At 45.3% G+C, this 24,064-nt stretch overlaps 1 protein-coding gene across 9 annotated transcripts in view; it reads right to left on the minus strand.

Moving 5' to 3' along the window:
* Positions 1-1,774: 1,774 nt before the first annotated feature.
* The window catches only part of LOC147609852 (putative N-acetyl-gamma-glutamyl-phosphate reductase, chloroplastic), an 87,480-nt gene continuing 65,190 nt past the window's right edge, over positions 1,775-24,064 (minus strand). For all 9 annotated transcript variants that reach the window (XM_086786910.1, XM_086786915.1, XM_086786908.1 and 6 more), the window contains exons 7-15: positions 19,121-19,171; positions 18,935-19,006; positions 18,524-18,643; positions 17,987-18,047; positions 17,795-17,875; positions 17,101-17,180; positions 2,489-2,578; positions 2,264-2,392; positions 1,775-2,160 (exon numbers count right to left, since the gene is read on the minus strand). In XM_086786910.1, coding sequence (XP_086643036.1) covers positions 2,053-2,160; positions 2,264-2,392; positions 2,489-2,578; positions 17,101-17,180; positions 17,795-17,875; positions 17,987-18,047; positions 18,524-18,643; positions 18,935-19,006; positions 19,121-19,171 — 792 coding nt within the window. In that variant the 3' untranslated portion in view covers positions 1,775-2,052. The remainder of the gene's footprint in view (positions 2,161-2,263; positions 2,393-2,488; positions 2,579-17,100; positions 17,181-17,794; positions 17,876-17,986; positions 18,048-18,523; positions 18,644-18,934; positions 19,007-19,120; positions 19,172-24,064) is intronic.

Genomic DNA, 24,064 nt, shown 5'->3' on the forward strand with positions numbered 1-24,064 from the left:
GATACGATGAATATACAACCCATCATTATGCATATATGGTCAAAGCTGTACAAGAGGTAGGAGTCCACATATTTTGAGGAGGCACTTCGATATAAGCATTGGAAAGATACCATGGATAAAAAGATGGCTACAGTAGATACTAATGAGACATGGAATTTGGTGTCTCTGTTTTAAAAAAAGAAGGCTATTGGATGTAAGTGGCTCTACAAAGTGAAAGCATAGTTCAGATTGTTCAATTAGTAAGTACAACACATGATCAATTGTTGTTGCTAAGGAATCTACACAGACATATGGCATCGACCATAGACATTCATCCCAATTGCTAGGATGGTAACCATGAGACTAGTCATCACTATGGCTACATAGCTAAGGGATGGCCTTTACATGAGATGGATATGAAGACTGTATTTTCATATGGTAATTTACATGAGGAAGTTTACATAGTGTAGCCACTAGGACATGAGGATCATGCACACCCAGATTTTGTTTGTAGATTGCACAAAACCTTGTGTGGCTTGAAACAAACACTTAGAGCATGGTCAAGCAAGAAAGGAGAGTATCTTGGCACTATTGGATTTCAGATATCTAATGTTGATTTCTCACTTTTTGTGAGAGATTGACAAGGGGATTGTCGTTTATGTTGTCTTGATTATCACAAGTAACAGTGATGTTGACATTTATGAGGTGAGGATGCTTCTTAAGGAGAAGTTTGAAATGAAAGATTTGTGGCTATAGTACTTCTTCCTGGATATAGAGGTGATTAGATCATGTGAGGGTTTTGCAAACGCAATATAAACACCTACATATTCCAGGATGGAATCACTATTTGGCAATATAATCACTAGTGTGATTGGGCACTTGCCCCCGTCTTCTCCCCTTAATGTGGACACAAAGTCACCTGTTCTTTACTCACTGTTCCACTGTTTTCTTTATTATTGCATTTCTCGAAGGTTTTATAACTGTATAACTTGAAAAGCTTAAAGGCCCTATGTGATTAACCTTGTATGGACCAAAACCTTATAATGCCTAAGGATTTATTGTTTTCTTATCTCTGCTCACAATGAGCTTGGAGAGTACACGAGCAGTCCACTGGGACCATTTGCAGCAGCTATGTTTGCTCCATGGCTCCGTGTGGCCTTTGACAAGGCTTCTTCAAAGCCTCAGCCAAGCCTTAGAATTAGGCTCTTCAATTGACCTTGCAGTAAACCCTCCTTCCTGCATTTTTACTTGATCAAACAGGCTCGCATGCTCTCGCAATGGTAATATAAGGCAAAAAACAACATTCTCCAAACATCTTTCTTCATTCTTTCCTATTTTCTGTGGTATTTACACAGACACCCACGCATCCGTGACCCCCCTCATATGCTCTTGCAGTGGTAATATCCCACATGACGACAAAAAACAACATTCTCCAAACTCCATCTTTCTTCATTCTTTTCTGTGTAGTATGTGTGTACTACTTATACACATCCCCACGGATCTGTGACCCCCTTCATATGCTCTTGCAATGTAGATAGCACACATGACTTAACTCCGGCTTTCTTCATTCGTTGCTTTTTTTTATAGTACTTACACACAGCTGTAGGGCGTGAGACTTGAAGCCAGGTGGAGGACTTGAACCCAGCACCTTTGCTGTCAGAAGTCACCTCTCTGTATTCACCATAACTGAGAGGCATAATGTTATTTTTACCATCACTAATTTAGATCACAGGTTCAAAATCCTTTTAAGGACTCCACTCTTTCTTGGCCTCTCTGTCAAGTTTTTGACTCCCAATTCAAAGAAAATCTTCAAATTTGAAGTTGCAATTTTATGATTTGTTGAGAGATGTTATTCGTGAACACTAAGCTGAAATTTAAGTCATTTCTTTTAGCACATGTAAACTCTTGATGAGCCCCATCATGGCAAAGTCATCCCAAAGCCATGTTCCCTCTTTAAAGGAGTGCACTAAATCACTCTCCCACCATCGTTTCAGAAGAAAAAGCCTTTTGATACATCGTGTTATGATGCTTCTGATGAAGCTTTCCATCAAGAAGAAGTTTTGGAAACGTATTTCAAGGAAACATTGGCTGCTGTAAAAGCCCCGTATCTTCCAGACAACCCATCAGTAAGTTCATATTTTGAAGTGCTTGTCCAGATGCACCCTTCACAAGGTTGTCAATCTGAAAAGAGAGGAGAAGTAAAGCAGACAAATTGAAGGGTTAATGGATAACGAGTCTAAAGAACCAATATAACTCTTGGCATTCTGCATTTCTAAGTGCTTACCACGGAGATGATGATCGCTCTTCCTGGGATGCGATCCTCGAAAACGTTGATGTGGCAGTAGTTAGAGCCCCGTACATTGCGTGTGTGTGGAATCACACCCTTTGGCAAAACAATTACAAATTCTTCATCCTAAAAAAGATAGAAAATGCCATGTCAGCTCCAGCAACAAATTTTGAATTGGAACTCTTGCTATGTTTGCCCAAGTTGTATGTACTTTTACATTACCTGGTAGATCTTGCTTAAGTACTGATGCAAATCCTCAACCGTTACTCCATGTGCCCTTTGAACATAGATGGTCGATTGCATTCCTCGACTCTGGTACAAAAAGAAAATCAGGAAAACCAAAGAGAATGTGTGCCTGCACGTGCATGTGAGTGTGCAGGAGCTTGTGCCTGTGCGTGTACATGCGTGTAGGGCAACAACGACATGCACACACAGAAAGACTATGTAGATTTAGTGTGCGTGCCCATCTTCAAAGTGTTTCTTAGTAGATCCACCCAGGTGGAACTAAACAATTTATGCTGATGAAGTATCGGTACCATGTCAATCACCTCCATGACATCATGTATGTCAAGCATGATTAATTGTCAAACTGCCCTAAGTCAGTAGGCTGGCCTACTGCCAAAAGATAGTTGACCTCCGAAGTATCGGTACCATGTCAATCACCTCCATGACATCATGCATGTCAAGCATGATTAATGGTCAAACTGCCCTAAGTCAGTAGGTTGGCCTACTGCCAAAAGATAGTTGACCCTTACGACTAGCTCCAACAATATTTCTCAACGAGGCTCCTCTGGCCCACAAAATGGTCCCCACAAGCTGCAAACACAACGTGCAAGGATGCACTTCTCAAGTCTTGAACATGTCCCAGGTGTGAACACCAGGCCCTCACTTGGGTTCTTAATTGGTGTGGATCTCACCAAGCAAACACTCATATGACAGTCTCTTTAACACCTCACAGTTTCCGTCTGTTTTTTTTATTTTTCATCACGCTTTGTTAAGATTATAGGGGATGTCCTATACATCTTCCACCATAGTACTCATACATACTGTATCATCCCTCGTCCCATGGACCGTTTTGGGGGACGGCACCTGGGTAAGAAATGACGATAGAAAGGGCAGACAAAAATCAAAACGAGCAGCTGAACAGGCAGGATGGGCAGTGTAAGAAAACAATAGGGGGAAAAGAAAAACTTTGCCAGAGGAGGGGGGAAGAGGGGGAAGGAGCAGCATGACAGAAGCTGGAGGCGGCAGGGGAGAAAGGGGGCAGTGAGTGGTGTTGGGGTTTTGGTGGGTGTGTGTGTGTGTTGTGGTTGAACTTGGTTCTGGAGGGGTGTGCACGCTGCTGGAGAGCTCATCGTTGACCCTGTGCCTGGAACCTCTTCATCCCTGCTTGCGAAGGCATGTTTAGGGTTCTGACCCCATCTGTTTAATCGTGATCAGTCTGGTTTCTCTCTTGGCCCCTTCTCATGGGTTCTTGACCTGCCCCCTCTACGCCCAGCTCCTGCTGTCTGCTCGACCTGCTCGACTCCTTTTTCTCCCTGTCCTCTCTGTGTGCACATTGTGGGTTGTGTGTGTGTGTGAGAGAGAAAGAAAGAAAGAAAGAAAGATATATTAAAGTCTACGAGAGGCCAAAGTCGGCCCTTGAGACAAAAAATAATACAACTGTGTTCTTCCGGTCATCGGAAGAAAAGAAACAAAAGAAAAAGTGTGCATGTGTCTGGATACAACTGTGAATCATCATGGATCGGTGGAGCCCATATACAAACAATATAAGGGGGGTGGGGATGTGGATGCAGTGCTAAGGCAAGATGCATCTCTATATGCTGAAGGGGTAGTACAAGCATGCTATGCAGATCTATGTCTAACTCCATCCAGTGCCATAAGAGGGATATAAGATATCATACATCGCCGATGCTGAGGCTGTGAATGGCATGAACATGTACCCTGAGTCTGAATGAAAGCGAGCTAGCCTCTCCTGTGTCTCCATCTGCGCGTGAGTGTGTATCGACGAAATCGTTTTCTCTTGCTGCCGACTGGCCTCGCCTTTGCTTAAGGTTTCTTACTCATTGCTCCTAATTCTACCCAGCCTCAGATTTCTGTGTGTGTGTGTGTAGTAATTTTTTGGTTGCCCTGTGTCTATTTTTCCCTGCTCTCTCTCTCTCTCTCTCTCTCTCTCTCTCTCTCTCTCTCTCTCTGTGTGTGTCTGTGTACAGTCTCTCAGCTATGGATCCAATTCAAACTATCAAGCGTGGAGATATAAAGAGGAGACAAGTTCTCATTGGAGATTCAAATGCTTGCCCTTTACACTGTGACAATCCTGAATTGCAGCCGTTTGCAGACACTCTCCATGAAGGTTTTACTGAAATCAAAAAGTTTGGGATTCCCGTGCCTCAATTCCGTGTCAAAGTTCTTGGACATGTAATGCATAATCTTGTGATGAATCTGGCTTAAAAAGCTGTGGTCCTTTTTTTCCCTGCGAAAATGCCAGACCCAGTAGATGTTGCACAATGGCTTAAAGCATTGTGTGGGGGCTGTTTTGTAGCTGGTGTGCATAAAGCTAACCATGGCTTTTTTGAAGTGATATTCACAGATCCGCAATACAAACAAACACTGCTGGAAACCTTTGTTTTATGGTCGGCAACTAGTGCATGTTTACCCATGGCTGCCGACTAAGGATTATCACAGTCTTTTAATGCACAAGTGCCCTGTATGGGTGGAGGTAGTTGACCTCCCGCTTTATTGCCGGGCTGCACTACCATTTTTGGCAGATGCATTGGGCAAAGTTGTCTGCCCCCCATGCTCAAATGGAAATGTCAATAGGTTTTGCATATTGTGGGATACAGATAAACCCACACCACCTGCTGTTACTGTTGATGTGGCGATGATTGGTATGCCCTCCCAGGATGTCTTTTTTAAGCTTAAATGGGAAAGATTTGCTGTCTCTTGCTTCACTAGTGGAAAATTTGGTCATATGCAATCAAAGTGTCCGACTGTGCTATTGCAACCACCAGCTGCTGCAATGCAATCGATTGAGAACACTCCGGTGGGAACAGTGCAACCTCAAAAGGGGGAAAATATACAACAGGACTCAAATGTTATTATGGACAAACGAAAAATGAAAGTTGCATCTACTAGTTCTCCCATGCCAAATGCTTGACAAACCTCCAAAAAGACAATAAGACCGAGACCTGTCGTCTCGCGCAATTGGACACAGGTTGCCTCAACTAGTGGACGTCACACTAATGAAATAGGTGTAAGTAAAACCAAACACTGCTACTTGTAAATGTTGTGCATGACTCTGGAAATGCCAATGATTCAGATTCTATGGTTAAGCATGGCTATGTTGGGATCCAGGCAGCCATGTTGGTGGAGACTTAAGAGTTGTTGCTCCCACTACAAAACATGTAAATATGTATATACCACTTGGATGTTTGTCATATAATGTACAAGGCCTCTATCAAATAAATAAATGGAGGCTGATTTGGGCTTTTACATACATAGTACTCAGCCACACAGTTTGTATACAAGAACACAACTAGCATTCTTTTGTTGGGAGGGAAGGTTACTTTGCGGGTTTTCATATCTTCTATGCTGGTAATCATGCTTTTTCTGGTGCTACCATTCGGTTAGGTATGAGCTACAACCTCATTTGTCCTATAATGATCCTCAAGGCAAATGGATGATCATTCAATGTATGGTGAATGGTGAAATATTTGAGTTTGCCACAGTATACGCTTCGCAAACATTTGCAAAGCGAGCTCAAATGTGGCAATAATTACAAGCTTATCCATGGGTCACAAATGCGTTTTTATGCGGAGACTTCAATAATTCACCTGACTATGAAGACAATAGCTCTCCCAGTTCACACATGATTGCTTCTGAGAAAAGGGCATGGCAAAATGTACTTCAAAGCATAAAAGCATGAGACTTATGGAAGCATCTAATGCCTACACAAAAAGGATACACCTTCCATCACAATGCAGTCAATGACTACTGGGCCAGATTGGATTGATGGTATATGCTAAATGCAAATCAAGTTTAATGACTTTACTTGCACTATGTCCATAGACTTCTCAATGCAAACATCGGATCATTTCCCTTTATGGCTGACTTTGTATTTTGGCATGCCTACGCTGCACGCATGATGTACCTTTGCCTCACAAGAAATTGCTTTTAGTTAATAACAGCTACTTGACACATCAACAATTCAAAGTTTTGGTGGAGGCTGAAATTCAGCCTGTAAAGCTTCACATGCAGATAGATATAGATCTGACGTGGTACGAATTTGCAATCAGACTCCAAGATGTCATTCAAAAATATGGCAAATGGTACATGGGCATGGGAAGGCAAAATGTATTGATTGCAAAATCAACAATACATTTACTAAAGGAGTATAGTCAGTCTAGGAGACTGGATGCTCAGGAGCAAGATGACCCTACAAGCCCGGCTGTCGACGTTCTCAAGGCATATTGCCATGACAAGCAGTCAAAGTGGGAACAGTATCTTCCGTTCGTGCAGGCAATCCTCAACGATACTCACTCATCTAACATTGGCAGGACTCCATATAAGGCAGCATTTGGTCGCCATTTCTCGTCCCTTCTTATGAGGATGGTATCACCATCATTGGAGGGTAACAAGACTACAGAGTCATTTTCCAAGAAAAGTGAAGGAGTGCCTAACCAAAGCACACAAAGCATACACCAAGCAAGCCAACATGTCTTGCAAGGATGTCAACTACAAGGAGGGAGATTGAGTATTTCTCCGCATCATGAAGCAACGGTTAAAGCAAGTGAATAAGCATTGTTCCAAGCTCTCTTTCTGAAGTTTCGGCCCGTTACCTATTGTAAAGAAGCTCAATAATGTCTCTATGAAGTTAAAGTTGCCAAACACTTGGGCTATGCATGATGTCTTCCATGTCTCATGGTTAAAGCCGTATGTTGGACCATTGTTACAAGAGGTTCCGAATGAGTAGCAGCCTGAAGTGGTCGACGAATCAGAAGTCATGGAGCCCAAGTAGATTCTCTTCCATAAGTGGAAGCATGGTTCCGGTCACAGAATCAAACAATTCTATACAAAGTTCAAGGATCGAGACACTAACGAAGCCATTTGGTTGGATGAGGACTTCTTCCAAGAGTACTCCCAGATATTGGCGGACTACTTGGAGACCATGCAACTACTACCAAGCTAAAGAGGAGGGAATGTCACATGCACCATGCAGTGTGACACACTGGCTCATCAACAGTGCTATACTTAATACATAAAAGTAGTACCTTTCTAAGGAATATTTGTTGTATGCCATGGCCCCATTGTGAGCCCCAGTCTGGGACATGTCAAGCACGAGCTACGTAGGTTACTTTCCCGGCCTTAGATCTCGGGTTAAGCCCTTAACCCACTTGGAAAACAAGCATTTAGGTCATTTGACAAGCATAGAAATTACTTTTAGATTAGAGAAATGCTTTATGAGAAGCTTCATTCGAATTGAGAATAGGTCATAGGAATGGCATGGTAAAAGTCACTCCTTTAGATCATAAAACAAAGCATGTGAGAGCATTTCATGACATGGATGCATAGTTTCCACGAGTTTCGGAAACGGGGGTGCGGAGCACGGCGGGAAACGGAGTTTCGGAGTTTCGGCCTTCGGGAAGAAACGAGGAAACGGAGTTTCGGTTTTAGGGTTTAATACATACATATATAATTAATAAAAACATTACAAAAGCTTGAAAAATACATCTTTGCTCAAGTTCAATGTCAAAGACTCAAATGATAGATCAAAATTCAAAAATGACAACTGTAGGCTCAAGGCTCAAGCCTCAAAAGAGTCAATACAAAACAAGATCCATCATCCATCATCCATAATCCATAATCCATATGTATAGACTATAGTAAATACAAAACATGATCAAAAAATATCCATGTGGCTGGCAGGCTGGCAGCAGCTGCTGGCATGACAAAATCCTAGAGCTAAGTGCTGGCATGACAAAATCCTAGAACCGTTCGAGGTCGGAAGACTCGGAGAGATTCGAGAAGTGGAGGCTGTTTTTCTGGTCCTGCAGGCTGCGAGCAAGGTGTGACTCCTTCTTGCTTGGTAGAGCTTAGATGGCAAAGGTGGAGGCCCCAAGTAGAGAGGTAGAAGGCGTGGTAGAGGGCTGATGTGGAGGTAGAGGAGTAGAGGGCAAGGTAGATGGGTAGAGCAGCTCCAAACAGGCGGCGGAAAGAAGGCGCAAAATGCCGGCGAAAGAGAGCACGCGGGTTTCTAAACCCTGGAAAAAATAAAACTTGGAAACGCCGTTTTCGTTTCTGGAAACGTTTCCGAAATGTGGAAACGTTTCGGTGGTCCAGAAACGGCATTTCTGGAAACTATGCATGGATGCATGGGCCACCCACTGGGCAGCCCATGGGACATGTTATATGCCTTAGCATTTAATGCTAGGCAACATATGGCAACCTAGACCCTTGTCAACCATCATGGAGGATTTTATCACAATTTTTCCAACATTTACGACAATCGGCCAACAACAAATGCCAATCAACCAACATTAAATGCTAGTCAACCAACATTAGTTGCTAATTATGCCAAATTTGCAGCATCTAATGCTACACATCAAAAGTCGTGGGATTTAGAGCAAGCCGACAAAAGCATGCTTCCACCAACCAGAAGCCCAATAACAAATATAAGCAGTCCCTCCTCCATTGCATAAATCTATCTCATAATTCATTCTCTCAATCATAGAACATAGTGCAGACATATATGCCTAAGACCTTGGTCTTTTGCATGCATAAATCTCAGCCAAGCACCATAGGCAGCCTCAAAGTTTGCTTCAGCAGTCAAACTTTAGTAGTGCATCTCCCTCATGCATCTCCCTCAGCACATCTGGGCATGCATAAGGCTATCCGAAGTGGCTTCAAAGTTAGCTTCATACCTCTTGATGGTTCAGCAAATGTCCGGACTACGATGTCCTTGCGTTTGGCAATCTCCGTCAATCAAGTCTCAGTAAGTTCTCTGCATTGTAACAGTTCTCCAAAGTAATACAAGCAAATACTCCTGCTTGCAAGAAGAGGAGAAGCGGGCGGGGGGGAGAGGGAGGGGGGGGGGGGGGGGGGGGGGGGGGGGGGGGGGGGTCGTTGGGTTTGGTTTGGTAAATTGGGATCCAATCTGGTGTTGTCTCTGCTTTCTCCCTCTCTCTATTGCTGCAAACTAGCCTCCACCAGGTTGGCAACTCTTCTCTATTCCAAGGTCGTGGCTATCTACAACTCCTACGGGCTGCCCTAATGCTGGCTGCCCTTGCCCGCCCTTGCTCAGGCCCCCAAGGCAGCAACTAGGGGAAATAACACAACGAACCTACAGGAGCTGGAGGCATACATCAAGACATTGGAGGACAACACCAAGAAATTACTAGGCGAACAAAAGAATGTGCTGGACAGGGTTCTGAACCAACATGAAAAACAGTTGGAAGGCCTCCGCAAGGAGATACAAGGAAAGAACAACAGGATTGAAGAACTGCCAGCCCAAATGAACCACCAGGAAGAGGTGATTCAGATGTTGAAAGAGACCTAGCTGCAACAAACAGGAATGCCAGAAGCTGCCCCAATGATAGGGGAACTCCGGGCAGAAAAGGCCACGGTCAAGGACCACACAGTGGAGGAAGGGGAACTGAATATTCAGGAGGGTTTAAGGACTGACTTGGAGCAATTGAAAGCTGCGAGTGATAAGCTGCGGGAAGAACTGCAGACCACGAAGAAAGATTGGGTGGAGGTGGTGAAGAAGCACAAACCCCCACAGAGCATCATACATGAGAGTCTCGAGGAGGAGGAACGCAGGAAGGATAGGGCCCTCCATGTGCGAGTACGGGGGCTAAGGGGGGGCCTTCCCCAAAGGAGGATGCCATGACACTTTGCCAGATGCTAGGAGTGGACGGGATCGCCCCCCCCTTTTGCAGACACATGGAGGGCAGGAAAGGATATGACACGAGAGTGACCCCTCATCGTTAGATTCCCTGATGCCACTAGCAGACAGGCGGGCTGCCCTCAAGGGCACACAGGTGTACATGGGAGATAATCTCACTCCAGCACAGGTGGCACACCCACATGAGGCGATGGTGACTGTTCATGAGGCCCCCAGAGCAGGCAAGTGAGCTATCTACAGGGATGGTAGAGTCATTATCACTGAGCGCCGTCCCAATTAGGGACGCGGGGTCTATGAGACCAAACACCTAGGGTTGGCAGTATGGAACTGCAATGGCCGAATCCAGGAGGCTTGAGCGAGATTCTCACAGGCAAGGATGTCATTTTTTTTTACAGAGACTCATTAGAGCCCTGAGAGGGGCTTACCATACATAGCTGGGTATGAGTGGGAGTCATGTTTTCGAGGCGAGACCCGCACATCAGGAGGAGTACGTGGCTCTGGGGTCGTAGATGTCCTTTTTAGATCCCATCTCCAACAGATTCTCAGCATCGTCCGGAAGGACGAGGATGCACGATATCTTTGGGTGCGGCTACAGCTTAGCAGTGACAGAGTCATCCACATTGCTGTGTGTTATTTTGCACCACGCCACTCCCCTTACACCGCACAGCATGGCCAGTCACCATACTTACCATTATATCAGGATATCATGGAGTTCTCACAGTTGGGGGAAGTCCTCCTACTCGGGGATTTCAATGCCAGGACAAGAAGTCAGCACGTCCCACTACTCGATCTAGACGACCCTATCAGACTACAGGAGCTAGACATCACAGACACAGGGCTGCAGCGATCATCACAGGACCGTGAGGAGCTCACAGTGTCCGGGAGATATTTCTTAGAGCTGGGAGCTGCACATGGTCTCGTTATCTATAACGGGATGTCCCGATGGCCCTCCTCCGGTGCCCTCACCTCCTTCCCTCACTCAGGAGGTACTAGCACTGTGGACTACCTTATGGGATCTCTGGCTTTGGCACACCTTATCCCCGACTTCTCCATTCCGCCACCCCCTTTTGAAGCTAACCATGCCTACCTCTCTTTCACTCTTACCTGCACACCACCCGTCCCTCCATCACCTCCCCCCATCTCACATTACACTCAAGTCCTCTTTGATCACGAGCTTGACCTTGTTTACTCCAACCACATCTACCGCTAACTCCAGGATGTGGAACCTATTGTCCCCCTATCCACCCTCACAACACAACTCACCACCATACTCCACACATCCACCACAGCTTCTTTCATATGCGGCCGGCGGTCTACCGCCAAGCCACCTTGTGGTTCCAGGCCCCAAAACTTTTGGTATGATGACGAATGTCGGGCCACACGCTCCCATCTTAAGCATGAGGTACGGATTGGGCAAATCACGAAGAGCCAAGCGCAACAGATTTCTCAACGGCTCACCCGATGCAGGAAACGGGAGTTCTATGCTCGGAAAGAGGATGAGTTATACTGACTTTTCTTAGGGCCGAACTGCAAAGAGGCATGGAGGAAAATCCGAGAACATCGCCCTCCCACATCAATCACCACTGCCGAGCCCAAGATCATGAGGGACTCACTGCCGAGTACATCTTGCATGCCCATGATACCCTAGCACCCCTACTACCCTACATGTTCAATAGAGCCTTTTGTGAAGGATTTCCACCCTCTTGGTCCACCAACACCATCACCCCCATCCTCAAAGCTGGAGATCCACTTGATCCTAATAACTACAGGACGATCATGATTGGCCACACATTGGCCAAGCTCTATGGATCATTGCTAGAGGCGGAGCTCAGTTCATTTGCAGAGAGCCAGGGATGCACAGCCTCAGAACAAGCTGGCTTTCGGAGGAGCTACTCTACCCTTGACCACATCTTCACCCTCTGTGCCATCATCGAGGAGGGCAGAGCACGACACCAGAGGATTTCCTGCTGCTTTGTGGATTTCCGCAAAGCTTTTGATACTGTACCCCGAGCCCGCCTCTTGTACAGTCTACAAAAGATCAGAGTCCCATCTGACATGGTTTGGAGCATCATCGCCCTCTATGAGTCCGTCACCGGACGAGTGAGAGCCCGAGGAGGTACATCACAAGAGATTTCCAGCACCATTGGGGTGAAACAGGGCTGCCCTCTATCACCCACTCTTTTCGGCCTCTACATTGACGAGATCTCGAGCTTCATTGATGGATTAGGTGGGGCTGGTCCCACACTGGCAGGCATATTGATCCCCATACTACTTTATGCAGATGACATCGTCCTCCTCTCAGACTCAGCCAAAGGGCTTCAGAGACAGTTGGATGCCTTACATGACTTTTGCACTCAGCAGGACCTCTCTGTTGACCTTGGTAAAACCAAGGTAATGGTCTTCAATACCTCCCGCCCCGTCACATCCAGATTGAGCTTCACATATAGAGGGGATCCTGTGGAGATTGTCTCATCCTATGTCTACCTTGGTGTCACTTTCAATGGCCCACGCTTTACCATGCTTCCCGCAGCACATGCCAGAATGACGCGGGGATATTCAGCCTTGAGCTTACTTGAGCGGAAGTGCTTCCAGGTACATTTCTAGGAGCCCAGGACGAACGGCTGGCTTTTTGACACCCTCGTCACACCAGCCTTGATGTATGGAGCAGCTTTCTGGGGGCCAAATTTATCCGATGAGGATTGGCAGCGAGTTGAGAGGCCCCAGGTCATGATGTTCTCCCGTATGATCCGCAGCAAACCATCAGTCCCACACCAGATTATCCAAGCAGAGGCAGAGTTTGCTGCAGCCCTGATGGTAGTGGAAGCACTCTTCCAAACAGTCACGTACCGTCATAGCATCAGTCACATGGATCCCCACAGGTACCCGAGGCTTGCCCTGGAGTCCTCCAGACAGCTAGCACTTGAGGGGCACTCTGGAGTATGGTATGCATTGGTTTCCACTTGGTTCTCAGTATACGCGCTCTGCATGGACCGCATACCCCCCCTTTAGTACAGTTTGGACTCCCCTTTTTTCCGGCTGTCTCACAAGGATACCAACCGGGTTATCCGGTCTCAGCCTCTACACACATTGCACATGGATCACACCCCCGGAGCTCCCCACGAAGATGCACTTTTACAGAGACCACTTCCTCACACTCACTGAGGATGGATTCATCCAGCAGCCACGCTACTTGAGTGTTCACATGTCCCATGCCATGCGGATTGCGATTGGCCAGATACGGGTTTCTTCCCACCGCCTCAGAGTGGAGACAGGTAGAGCTGAGCGCATCTTCAGAGCCGGGAAGCTCGTACGGACACCCAGAGAGGAGAGGATCTGCCGACTATGCCACACAGGTTGAGACGGAGGAGCTTTACATATGCCATTGCCCAGTATACTATGAGATCCGCGGGAGGCTTCACTGTCTATTTCGTTAGGGATTCGGTCCACTCTCCAAGATCATTGACTTCCAGGACCAGCGTTGCCTGGGCCTCTTCCTGCTTGAGCTCCGCAGACAGAGGGACACCTTCTTGAGACACAGGCCCCAGCCACCCCGCCCCCTCGCTCGGCAACCAACCATCACCAGTTTCTTCCGGACCCAGGAAGTGGAGGAAACCGACATAGTGGATCTTGTGGACCCTCCACGAGCTGCTCTGGACCTACCTCGCCCAAGAGGAGTTACCTCGGACCGAGCCTCTGCACTCCAGCGTGCCCGACGCCCTCGACCCCCCCGTCGGCCATGATCACCTCATCACCTCCAGATCTAGGACATGCTCCACCGCCATCGAGCTACCTTTCCACGTGACATAGCTGAGGGAGACCTCTCGGCCATACTCGTCAACCCTGCTTGACATTTTGGAGAGTGGTATACCATCTACTCGGAGCTGATGTTGCTCCCATGTTTTTATGTTCTTAGTATTCCATGATGATTTTCTATGGACAGTTTTGTATCACCCCAGTGAGAGAGCTATATTTATGTTTTCATTCTGTTTTATTTTCCATTCCATGATGAGATATGCCATGGACATTATTGTACCACTTTCGTCTCATAGGCCCATTGGGTCTTTAGTAGACGCTTAATATATCTTTCTTTCTTTCTTTCTCTCCAACTCTACCTGCTATGTATAAAAGATTGCTTCATGCTCACTTCATAAAGGTATAAAGAAGGTCTTGTTGTGCATTACATGACCTAGCTAGTTGCATGTTACAAAAGCAATGCTCCATTATCTAAAGGACGGATGGGCCTCACTCTTTAGCTTTCACACTTTTGGATATCATCTCAGCCTCCACAATGCCAATACCCCCCATGTATCTCCGAGACAAACGTGTGCCAACGCTAGAAACTCGTCGTCAGCAACCACCACATCATTCACACCCTTCGAGGGAGATAAGAGCGACAAGATGCAACAAAGACGAGCAACATTTCTACTCACCTGGAGTCAAGGTTCCTTCTTCCCCACCCTTTCATGTGGTGTATGCTCAAGTGTTCAGTAGTGAACCCAATGACCCAACTTCTCATGACTTCCAAAGGACATTATGGCGCATACCAAGTGGTCCAATATCAACTGTTGCAACAAATTGAGAGGAGATACCAAAGGTCAATCAAGGAAAGTCTGACACCAATAAGCATCACCAACACAGCCACTCTAGAGATTTAAAAGCAACAGGTCAAGTTCAGGGAAGTTTCTGATGTCTTACTCACAAGAAGCTGCACTAAGGTGGTTGATGGAGAGCCAGGTTGTATGCGTCGTGATAGAGAAAAAAAAAGACAATACTCAAGAAAGAGAACAAGAGACACTGATGTGTCGCACGACTCAATGATATTGACTAATGTGATATTGACAAGCTTCAACAAGTACAATGCTTTTATAGCCTTGGAGGTTCATCTGAATGACATCACTGCTTATGTCATCCAAGTCTAGTATCTAGGTATTATCCTAAACACTATAAGAGTGTGTTCACACACACTTACTCACTTATACATATAACTGAGTGTTCACACACACAGATAGAAGAACAATAACCCTTTTAGAGGCTTTTCACACACAGACACAAGTGGGTACACAAATAGGGGTACACACATACGAGACTTCGAATCCCAACAGTTTCTTCCAAACTTGTTCCAAAAAAGAAGGGTACATTTAACATCATCAAGAAACCTCCTTTTCAGCTGGACTTACCAAGCCATTGGAAGATGCATCCAGAGTACCATGAACAGGCCTTAGACGCTTTGTGAAAGGAAAATGAACTAGAGCTGGTGGATGATGACGGACTTCAAGAGAAGATGGTAACAGACTAGGTGGTTCTACATCAGTACAAAGAGGCTCTAGACTCTTTAATTTCTCTTGAAGTTAAAAGGTTACCCAATTCAACTGGTGGTTATGCAACTAAGGACAGTTGCAGTCCAAGTGGGCTACATCAGTACAAAGAGGCTCTAGACTCTTTAATTTCTCTTGAAGTTAAAAGGTTACCTTCAACTGGTGGTTATGCAACTAAGGACAGTTGCAGTCCAAGTGGGGAAGTATGTGACCCATCTCCATCGGGCGTTGACAACCAGTCCACAGGTCTGGCAAGGTAGACATGCAGCAACACATGCCCGGAAGGCAGTATAGCCACATGGCAAGATAGTGGGCAGGTCAGGCAGTAGAAATGCGATTGGGAACCTTTTGGGCAGGCACCTGATTGGGACCCGGAGTGGACGTATAATAGAGCAAGCCCCACCCCAATTATTCATCATCAGACATTCAGCCTTCTACAGCAATCGAGCAGCCAGAGAAGGCTTGAGAGTGTGCATCTTAAGGCCGGGAATAACAGAAGGCAGCAAGAACATTTCAGAAGCAGCAGCAATCTCCATCAACTTGAGCACTTCTACTGTATTGCTGATCATTTTGTGTTTCCAAACAACATTATACGGAATTTTTTGCATAGTTAAGCTTGGGTTCCCCGGATTTACACCATAACTAGCATAGATACTTGTGTATAATTGCGTGTACTCAAGTCTTCCGCTGTTCCTCTCTCTCATAGCACAAGTAGGTCTACATCCTATGTCCCCAAGAAGAAGCTACCTACACTATGAACATGTGTCGATGAAAAGGTAGTACGAGTAGCCATATGGCTAATACCAAGTGGAATGGAAAATAAAACAGAAACAAAACATAGCTATCTCACTAGAGTGATAAAAAACTGTCCATGGAAACTCATCATGGAATACCAAGAACATGGAACATGAGAGGAGCATCAGCCCTCAATAGATGGTACACCGCTCTCCAAAATATCAAGCATGGGGCTTATGAGTATGGCCGAGAGGTCTCCCTCAACTACGTCACGTGGAAAGGCAGCTCGATGGCAGTGGAGCATGTCCTCGATCTAGAGCTGATGAGGGGATCCTGGCTGACGTCCGGGGGCCCGGGGGTGTCAGGCACACTGGAATTCGAAGGCCCGGTCCAAGGTAACTCCTCTCAGGCGAGGTGAGTCCAGAGTCACTGTATGGGTGTCCTTCAGCTCCTGGGTCCAAAAGAAACAGGTGATGGTTGGCTGGCGAGGGAGGGGTCGGGGTGGCTTACCTAACTAATGATCCATTCATGTATCTAGCGTGGAGGCTAAGAGAAAGGCATTGTAAGACCAGCATCCTCACACACATTGATAACTAGATAGGTACTGCTTGTCAATTCAAGGAAAATAAGGAATATATGGCTGCTTCTTGAGCTGCTCCTAAACCGATTATCATGACCTTAGAGAGAAACAGAGTACTTAATGCTTGTTTTCCCAACTGTATATTTATTCATGTGCAATGTAAGACAACAGACAGGCATGTGAAAATGTGTCCACCCTTGTAAACTCCCATTTAGATTACAATTCAAAGTACAGATAACAATTTAACAACACTCAAGTAAACAAGAATAACCAGTTATAACATCAAAACTAAATTACTTACCATTGGCATAAGATGAGGTGTAAAACTGACAGTCACTTTAGATCCAAAAGCAGCAGAGAGCCCTTGTTCTATCTCTGGAACTGCAAAAACGATCCATTGTGGTTGCAGTGTTTGTAATGCCTCTTGAATCCGTCCATATGAAGATTTTTAGACTGATCAAACAAGAACCAGAGACTAGTTTCAAAGAAAGAAACATCCTTGAGACTTGCTTGTCTCATCTAAAAGCATACCACCACTAAATGTTTCTGATCATTGAGAATAATGGTGACCCTCCAGGAGTCTCCACATGCAATCCGCAGGAATATTTAAGGAAGAACCATCTTCTTTCTATAATACATGAACCTCAAGGAGGAGGTATATGTAGAGCAGCCACCAGGTTTCACAGTTCCCAGTTCCAAAAAGAAGGTGCGCAAATTGTGAAAGGCACTCTGCAGGTCCCACAAGCATCGTACCAACAGACAGATTCATAGTAAACTTTCATAGATACGTTTCCTTCCTTGTCTAAACTAGTCCAAGGGTCGTATTCACACCACTAAAGGACAGTGTTCAGTTTCCTTCATGCTAGAAATTTGAGAAGCCCTATGACTTGAAACTTTTTTGTCAAGACCTTCAAGCAATGCATTGGTGTTTCAAATAACTTACAGAAAGCCTAGTGAGGTGAATTATTTGAGACTAATCAACAAAAAAGACTGACCATGCCTATGCTTTGTGACTCCATATGCATTCAAGCCTTCGGAGATTTCAGTGTACAAGTTCGACTCTTTTGCAGAACGCCCTGTTAACAAGAAGAAGAAAAAATATCAAAGAAAGAATCTATCTATAGTGCAAACTGCAGCTGAATGACATATACACAGGACTATCTAGTGTGAAATACATTCTCTCGTACCAGCACCACTGATGCCTGATTTGGCATCGATAATTATGGACTCTGAAGAAATAAGCCCGGCCTGCAAAAACACAATCAAGTCTAAGAACGGGCATACAAACATGCGCAAGTCGTAATGAACAAACAATGAGCATTGAAAATGCACAAAACCATTTGATACTCATAGATCACAACATAATTATGACTGTCCAAAATACAATATTAGAGACTAGTGGAGGAAACCGTGGCTCTGACATCATCCCAAGGTGCACGCTTGCACCAGTGGCTTCTTCACATCATGCCACAACCTGTGGCCTCCACACCATGTCACAGCCCACCTCCACACACAGACTTGGACCTTGTCTTAAGACAAACCTTACATTTTACTAATCTACGCTTTTTAACGAGCTATATTTTTTCTCCCACCAATGGTTGAGGATAATCCTCTGGCTCAGATTCAATTTACAGACTGACTTGCCTTTTGATGCTTTAAACTTCTGATCACATTATACAATGTTGAAAGATAGATGTCACAAATAGGGATGTCTCCCAAACAACCTTGAGCAAGGGAACCACAGGAAGCTGAACTGAAGTAGGATAGCACCCTGGATTAGCAACCAGTCGAGCATCAATAACAGCTTGTCGGTTCAGTTCTGTAAGTCCGTATACTGCTTGCTTCTGTGACACAACCGATTGTTATTCCAAGCATATACGGAAGGGGAACCCTTCTGCTTGCCCATAAAAGACAACTGGTCATTATTTTATTTCTCAAACAAGTGAAAAAATCACTACATCCTTGCCTTAATTTGTGTGTAAAAGAAGTGTGTGTGTGTGTGTGTGTGTGTGTGTGTGTGTGTGTGTGTTGGGGGTTAAGGGGAATACGTACATATGTGCATTTGTGTCTACTATGGACATCCACGAGTAAACATTTACCTCTCCAGAGGCTTGTTGCTTGTAAAAAAAACTTACTTGCAGTTCGACGGCTGCATGCGGTCTGTTGTACCATTCCTCATATTCTTTGACATCCTGTAATCGAAAATCCTGCACCAAAACAAGCCAAGCCTGTCAGGCTCTGCAAGAATAATCCACACTCTTTCACAAAGCAAAACAATACAAAGAAGGGAACTTCAGGTGGAAAAAGGTTGCATTACATACTGCAGAAAGGTCGACAACCTTCAAACTGTCTGGAAGGCCAGAAATTATCTCCTGCACAAAACACACACAAGATTCTGAAATCCCAAAACATGAAGAGTGCTCACATGATTCGATGAGACAAAACAAGTTGTATGTAAATGTTATGCAAAAAAAACTTGCTCCTCCATAATTAAATGCAAAAGTATGTAAATGTTACAAAAAAAGTTGTATGTAAATGTTATGCAAAAAAAACTTGACTCCTCCATAATTAAATGCAAAAGCTACTTACCAACTTTCTCAAAAAAACATTACACTCATTCATGTACAAAAAGATTCCATACAACAACAACGTACAAATATCGTGTAAGTTTGTATGTATGTATGTTTGTATATAGTCAGATAGGTAAGGAGGTGGGCAAGTAGTTATGTCTATGTATGTGTGTAAATTATATACATGCATGTATGTGTATGTGTGTGTGCATGTGTGTACGTATGTGTGGACGGATGGATGGATGTGTGTAGGTGCACACAAACATGCACATAAGATCCCAAAACACAATGTGTTCATACCATTTGGTGAGAGCAAAAAGTTGTCCATAAATATTATGCAAAAAGATTCCATACAACAACAACGTACAAATATCGTGTAAGTTTGTATGTATGTATGTTTGTATATAGTCAGATAGGTAAGGAGGTGGGCAAGTAGTTATGTCTGTGTATGTGTGTATATTATATGCATGCATGTATGTGTATGTGTGTGTGCATGTGTGTACGTATGTGTGGACGGATGGATGAATGTGTGTAGGTGCACACAAACATGCACATAAGATCCCAAAACACAATGTGTTCATACCATTTGGTGAGAGCAAAAAGTTGTCCATAAATATTATGCAAAAAGAACTTGACGACTCCATAACCAAATGAAAAAGCCACTTGCCAACTTTTTCAATATAATGTTACATGTATGTGTATGTGTATGTGCATGGACGGCTGGATGTGTATGTGTATGTATATGGACGGCTGGATGTGTATGTGTGTGTGTGCATGCATGCACATGTATGAACATACATTCATACAAATGTACATCCATTATACATAAATGTTATCTTTGTTTGAGATTTAGAGAGGAATCTCCCATCGGTAGCGCCTATCAATGACCACAACATGGAGTTCGATATCAGAGGGGAGCAATCATTATGGACAAGAATGGCAACATGGTTGGCAAGGAAGTCGGCACCACAACCTTTATGAGCTTTATACTTTCAATGCATAAACCGACTCATCCGGTAGACTAGCACGAGAGATTTGGTCACTTGAGTTTAGCAACACATGTAAAGATTAATCGCAAGGACGTTGTGCTTGATCTTCCAACTTGTGCAAGACATGACAGGTACCTACCAAGCTTGTGAGTTGGGTAAGCAACATCATCAAGTATTCACATACGAGGCAAATTCCAAGGCAACTACTTTCCAGCTCATTCTCACTAACCTCTATTGGAATATAAACACACATGCTCTAGGAGGGGGTACTACCATTTGCCCATTGAAAACTTCCAAGCGCCGAGCTTGGTGAAGCTATTTAAATTGGCATTTACTTTGCTATAAACTCCACCATTTCTTTAAGAAACAATGCTTGGCAATGTTATTGCTCTAAAATAGCACTTTTCTTGAGACACAGGCCCCAACCAACCTGCCCCCTCCCTCGGCAGCCAACCATCACTAGTTTCTTCCGGACCCAGGAGGTGGAGGAAACCGACATAGTGGATCTTGTGGACCCTCCACGAGCTACTCTGGACCTACCTCGCCCGAGAGGAGTTACCTCAGACCGAGCCTCTGCACTCCAGCGTGCCCGACGCCCTCGACCCCCCCATCGGCCATGATCGCCTCATCAGCTCCAGATCCAGGACATGCTCCACCGCCATCGAGCTACCTTTCCACGTCACATAGCTGAGGGAGACCTCACGGCCAAACTCGTCAACCCCATGCTTGACATTTTGGAGAGTGGTATACAATCTACTCGGAGCTGATGTTGCTCCCATGTTTTTATTTCTTAGTTTTCCATGACGAGTTTCCATGGACAGTTTTGTATCACCCCAGTGAGATAGCTATATTTATGTTTTCATTCTGTTTTATTTTCCATTCCATGATGAGATATGCCATGGACATTATTGTACCACTTTGGTCTCATAGGCCCATTGGGTCTTTAGTAGACGCTTAATATATCTTTCTTTCTTTCTCCCATCATACCCAGACCACAGGCTAGTGTAGGAGCTCGCCCAAGAGGTGTGACACTCGACAGAGCCACTGAGTTATGCAGAGCTCGACGCTCCAGATCCCATGGCCCTCCCCCATGGCCACACCACCACAGGAGGATCCGGGCCATCATCTCCCATCATCGCAGGACCTTCTCGCGCCAACTCAGTTTTACCACCTTGAGCACCATGTCATAGTGGCCCATGAGGGATGTATTAGGGTGATATGAGAGCTCTCTGCTCATGTACCTAGATCACATTTTAAAGTTCTAGATTTTTGTTATCTTTCTTTATTACTACTTTGTACCCAAGATGATGTACCTCATAGTTGCAATCCGTACCCGTACTCATCCGATGAGTACCTTCATTACTTTCCGTACCACTCCATACGTACCATACCTCGTGCAGATAAGGTCTTCGTACCCAATATGAGGTTCAATGTATAACACTTATTTGGCCCGTCTTTTAACTATTTTAGTCAGTGGTCATTGCTCAGTAGTTAATAGATTAGTTTTCATTTCAGTATCACCATTGTCTTTCATGCTATTTTTGTATGGATGCTAGATATTTCTTATTTTGCATACATACATACTAAAAAAACATGAACGTACTTAAAATACTTATCTTGATGCGTACTTTACGTACTCATACCATACACGTACTATACCGCACCGTACCTAAAGTACTCAACCACTATGATGTACCTCATGGATATGATGTAACCTTTTGGTCTCATAGGTCATTTTGGCCTTTTGAAGACATTAATACAACTCTCTCTCTCTCTCTCTCAGTTTTGGTCTCATAGGCCATTATGGCCTCTTAGAGACGTTAATATATCATTTCATTTGTGTGTGTGTGTGTGTGTGTGTGTGTGTGTGTGTGTGTGTGGACCCCTTATGTGGACACATGGCATGTGGAATGAGACACCTCATGGGAGTGCCCCCTCATCTTGAAATTCTCGTACCTTGCTAGCCAAGACACCTTCATGGACACATGGACAGCTCTCCGAGGGGAGAAGATATACCTAGGGGATGATCTCACCCAAACCCAGGTAGAGCACAGACGGGCAAACATGCCCAAGGTGCATGAGGCTTGCAGTGGGCAGTATACAGGGACGGGCGAGTCATCATCACAGAGCAGCGTCCCCAATAGGGACATGGGGTCTGTTGGACCATACACCTGGAGTTGGCAATTCGGAACTGCAATGTGACACTATGGTCGGACATTGGGGGACTAAGGGAAGCTTTTACAGAGAGGAACATTATCTTCTTCACAGAGACTCACCAGAGTCCGAAAAGATGGCTACCATGCATTTCAAGCTATGAGTGGGCATCCGCCTACCAAGAGGAGACACACACATGTGGTGGGGTACGCGGGTCTAGCGGGGTGGTGGTACTATTCAGGACACATCTACAGTCCATGATCACCATAATCCGCAAGGAGGCAGAGGCACGCTTTATGTGGGTGAGGTTACAGGTCACATTACCATTCCCACCCGCCCACTTGGAGCCGACCATGCCTAGCTCTCCTTCAACCTCAGCTTTTCCCGACCATCCTCACCACCAACGCCCATCTCCCACTACACCCAAATTCACTTCCACCATGATGGGGACTCCACTAACTCCGACGATCTCTACCGACATCTAACATATGTAGACCCCAATCTCCCACTAGCCGACCTCACCTCTCAGCTCACCACGATCTTACACACCTCTGCCATAGCCGCTTTCCCATGCACTAACCGATCTACCACCAAAACCCCCACCAGCACCATGCCCCAGAACGATTGGTATGACGAGGAACGCCGCACAACACATGAGCATCTCTTACACAAGGTTGCAACTGGCCAAATCCGAGAACGAGATGCTCAAAGAATTAACCAATACACAACCTGACGTAAGAAACAAGCACATGTTAAGGGCCAATACAAGGACTTATACCAATCTCTCAAAGGTGTGAACTGTAATGAGGGTTGGAAGAAAATCCGGGAGAAAGGCACACCCACACCCACACCAATCACATCTCCATCCATATGGCACACATATGCACAATCCCTGTACGAAGTACCAGATCAGCCCCCCATCTCACCACCATCACATCCGCATCCCATCACATCCACCTTCACATCCGACATGGTAGCCCGAGCCATCTGAAAACTCAACAACGGTAGATCACAAGACCACGCGGGCCTCTTGGCAGAGCACATCTCCCATGTGGGGGAGACTCTAGCACCCCTCCTGGCCCATATGTTCAACCAGGCTCTTTCAAGTTTCAAAAGGCTTCCCACCCACCTGGACAGCCGATATCATCACACCCATCCATAAAGCCGGAGATCCCATGGACCCCAACAACTACAGGACTATTATGATTTGGCCACACACTGGCCAAACTTTATGGGTCAGTACTTGAGCTTGAGTTCAACACACTAGCAGAGACACATGGGCACAAAGCATCAGGGCACGCAGGCTTCCGCACATCATTCTCTACCTTGGATCACATCTTCACCCTCCGAGCCATCATAGAGGAGGCCAGAGCACAACACCAACGGGTTTACTCCTGCTTTCTGGATTTCCGCAAAGCATTTGATACAATGCCTCGAGCCAAACTACTGCAGAGACTCCAAGATTTGGGGGTACCATTAGACATGATTTGGTGGCATTATATCAGTCGGTCATAGGGCGGGTGAGATGCCCAAGAGGATTATCAGAGAAGAT

The sequence above is a fragment of the Cibotium barometz genome, chromosome 50, assembly GCF_041138505.1.
Source record: "Cibotium barometz isolate CiBa-2024 chromosome 50, ASM4113850v1, whole genome shotgun sequence".
NCBI classification, from domain to species: domain Eukaryota; kingdom Viridiplantae; phylum Streptophyta; class Polypodiopsida; order Cyatheales; family Cibotiaceae; genus Cibotium; species Cibotium barometz.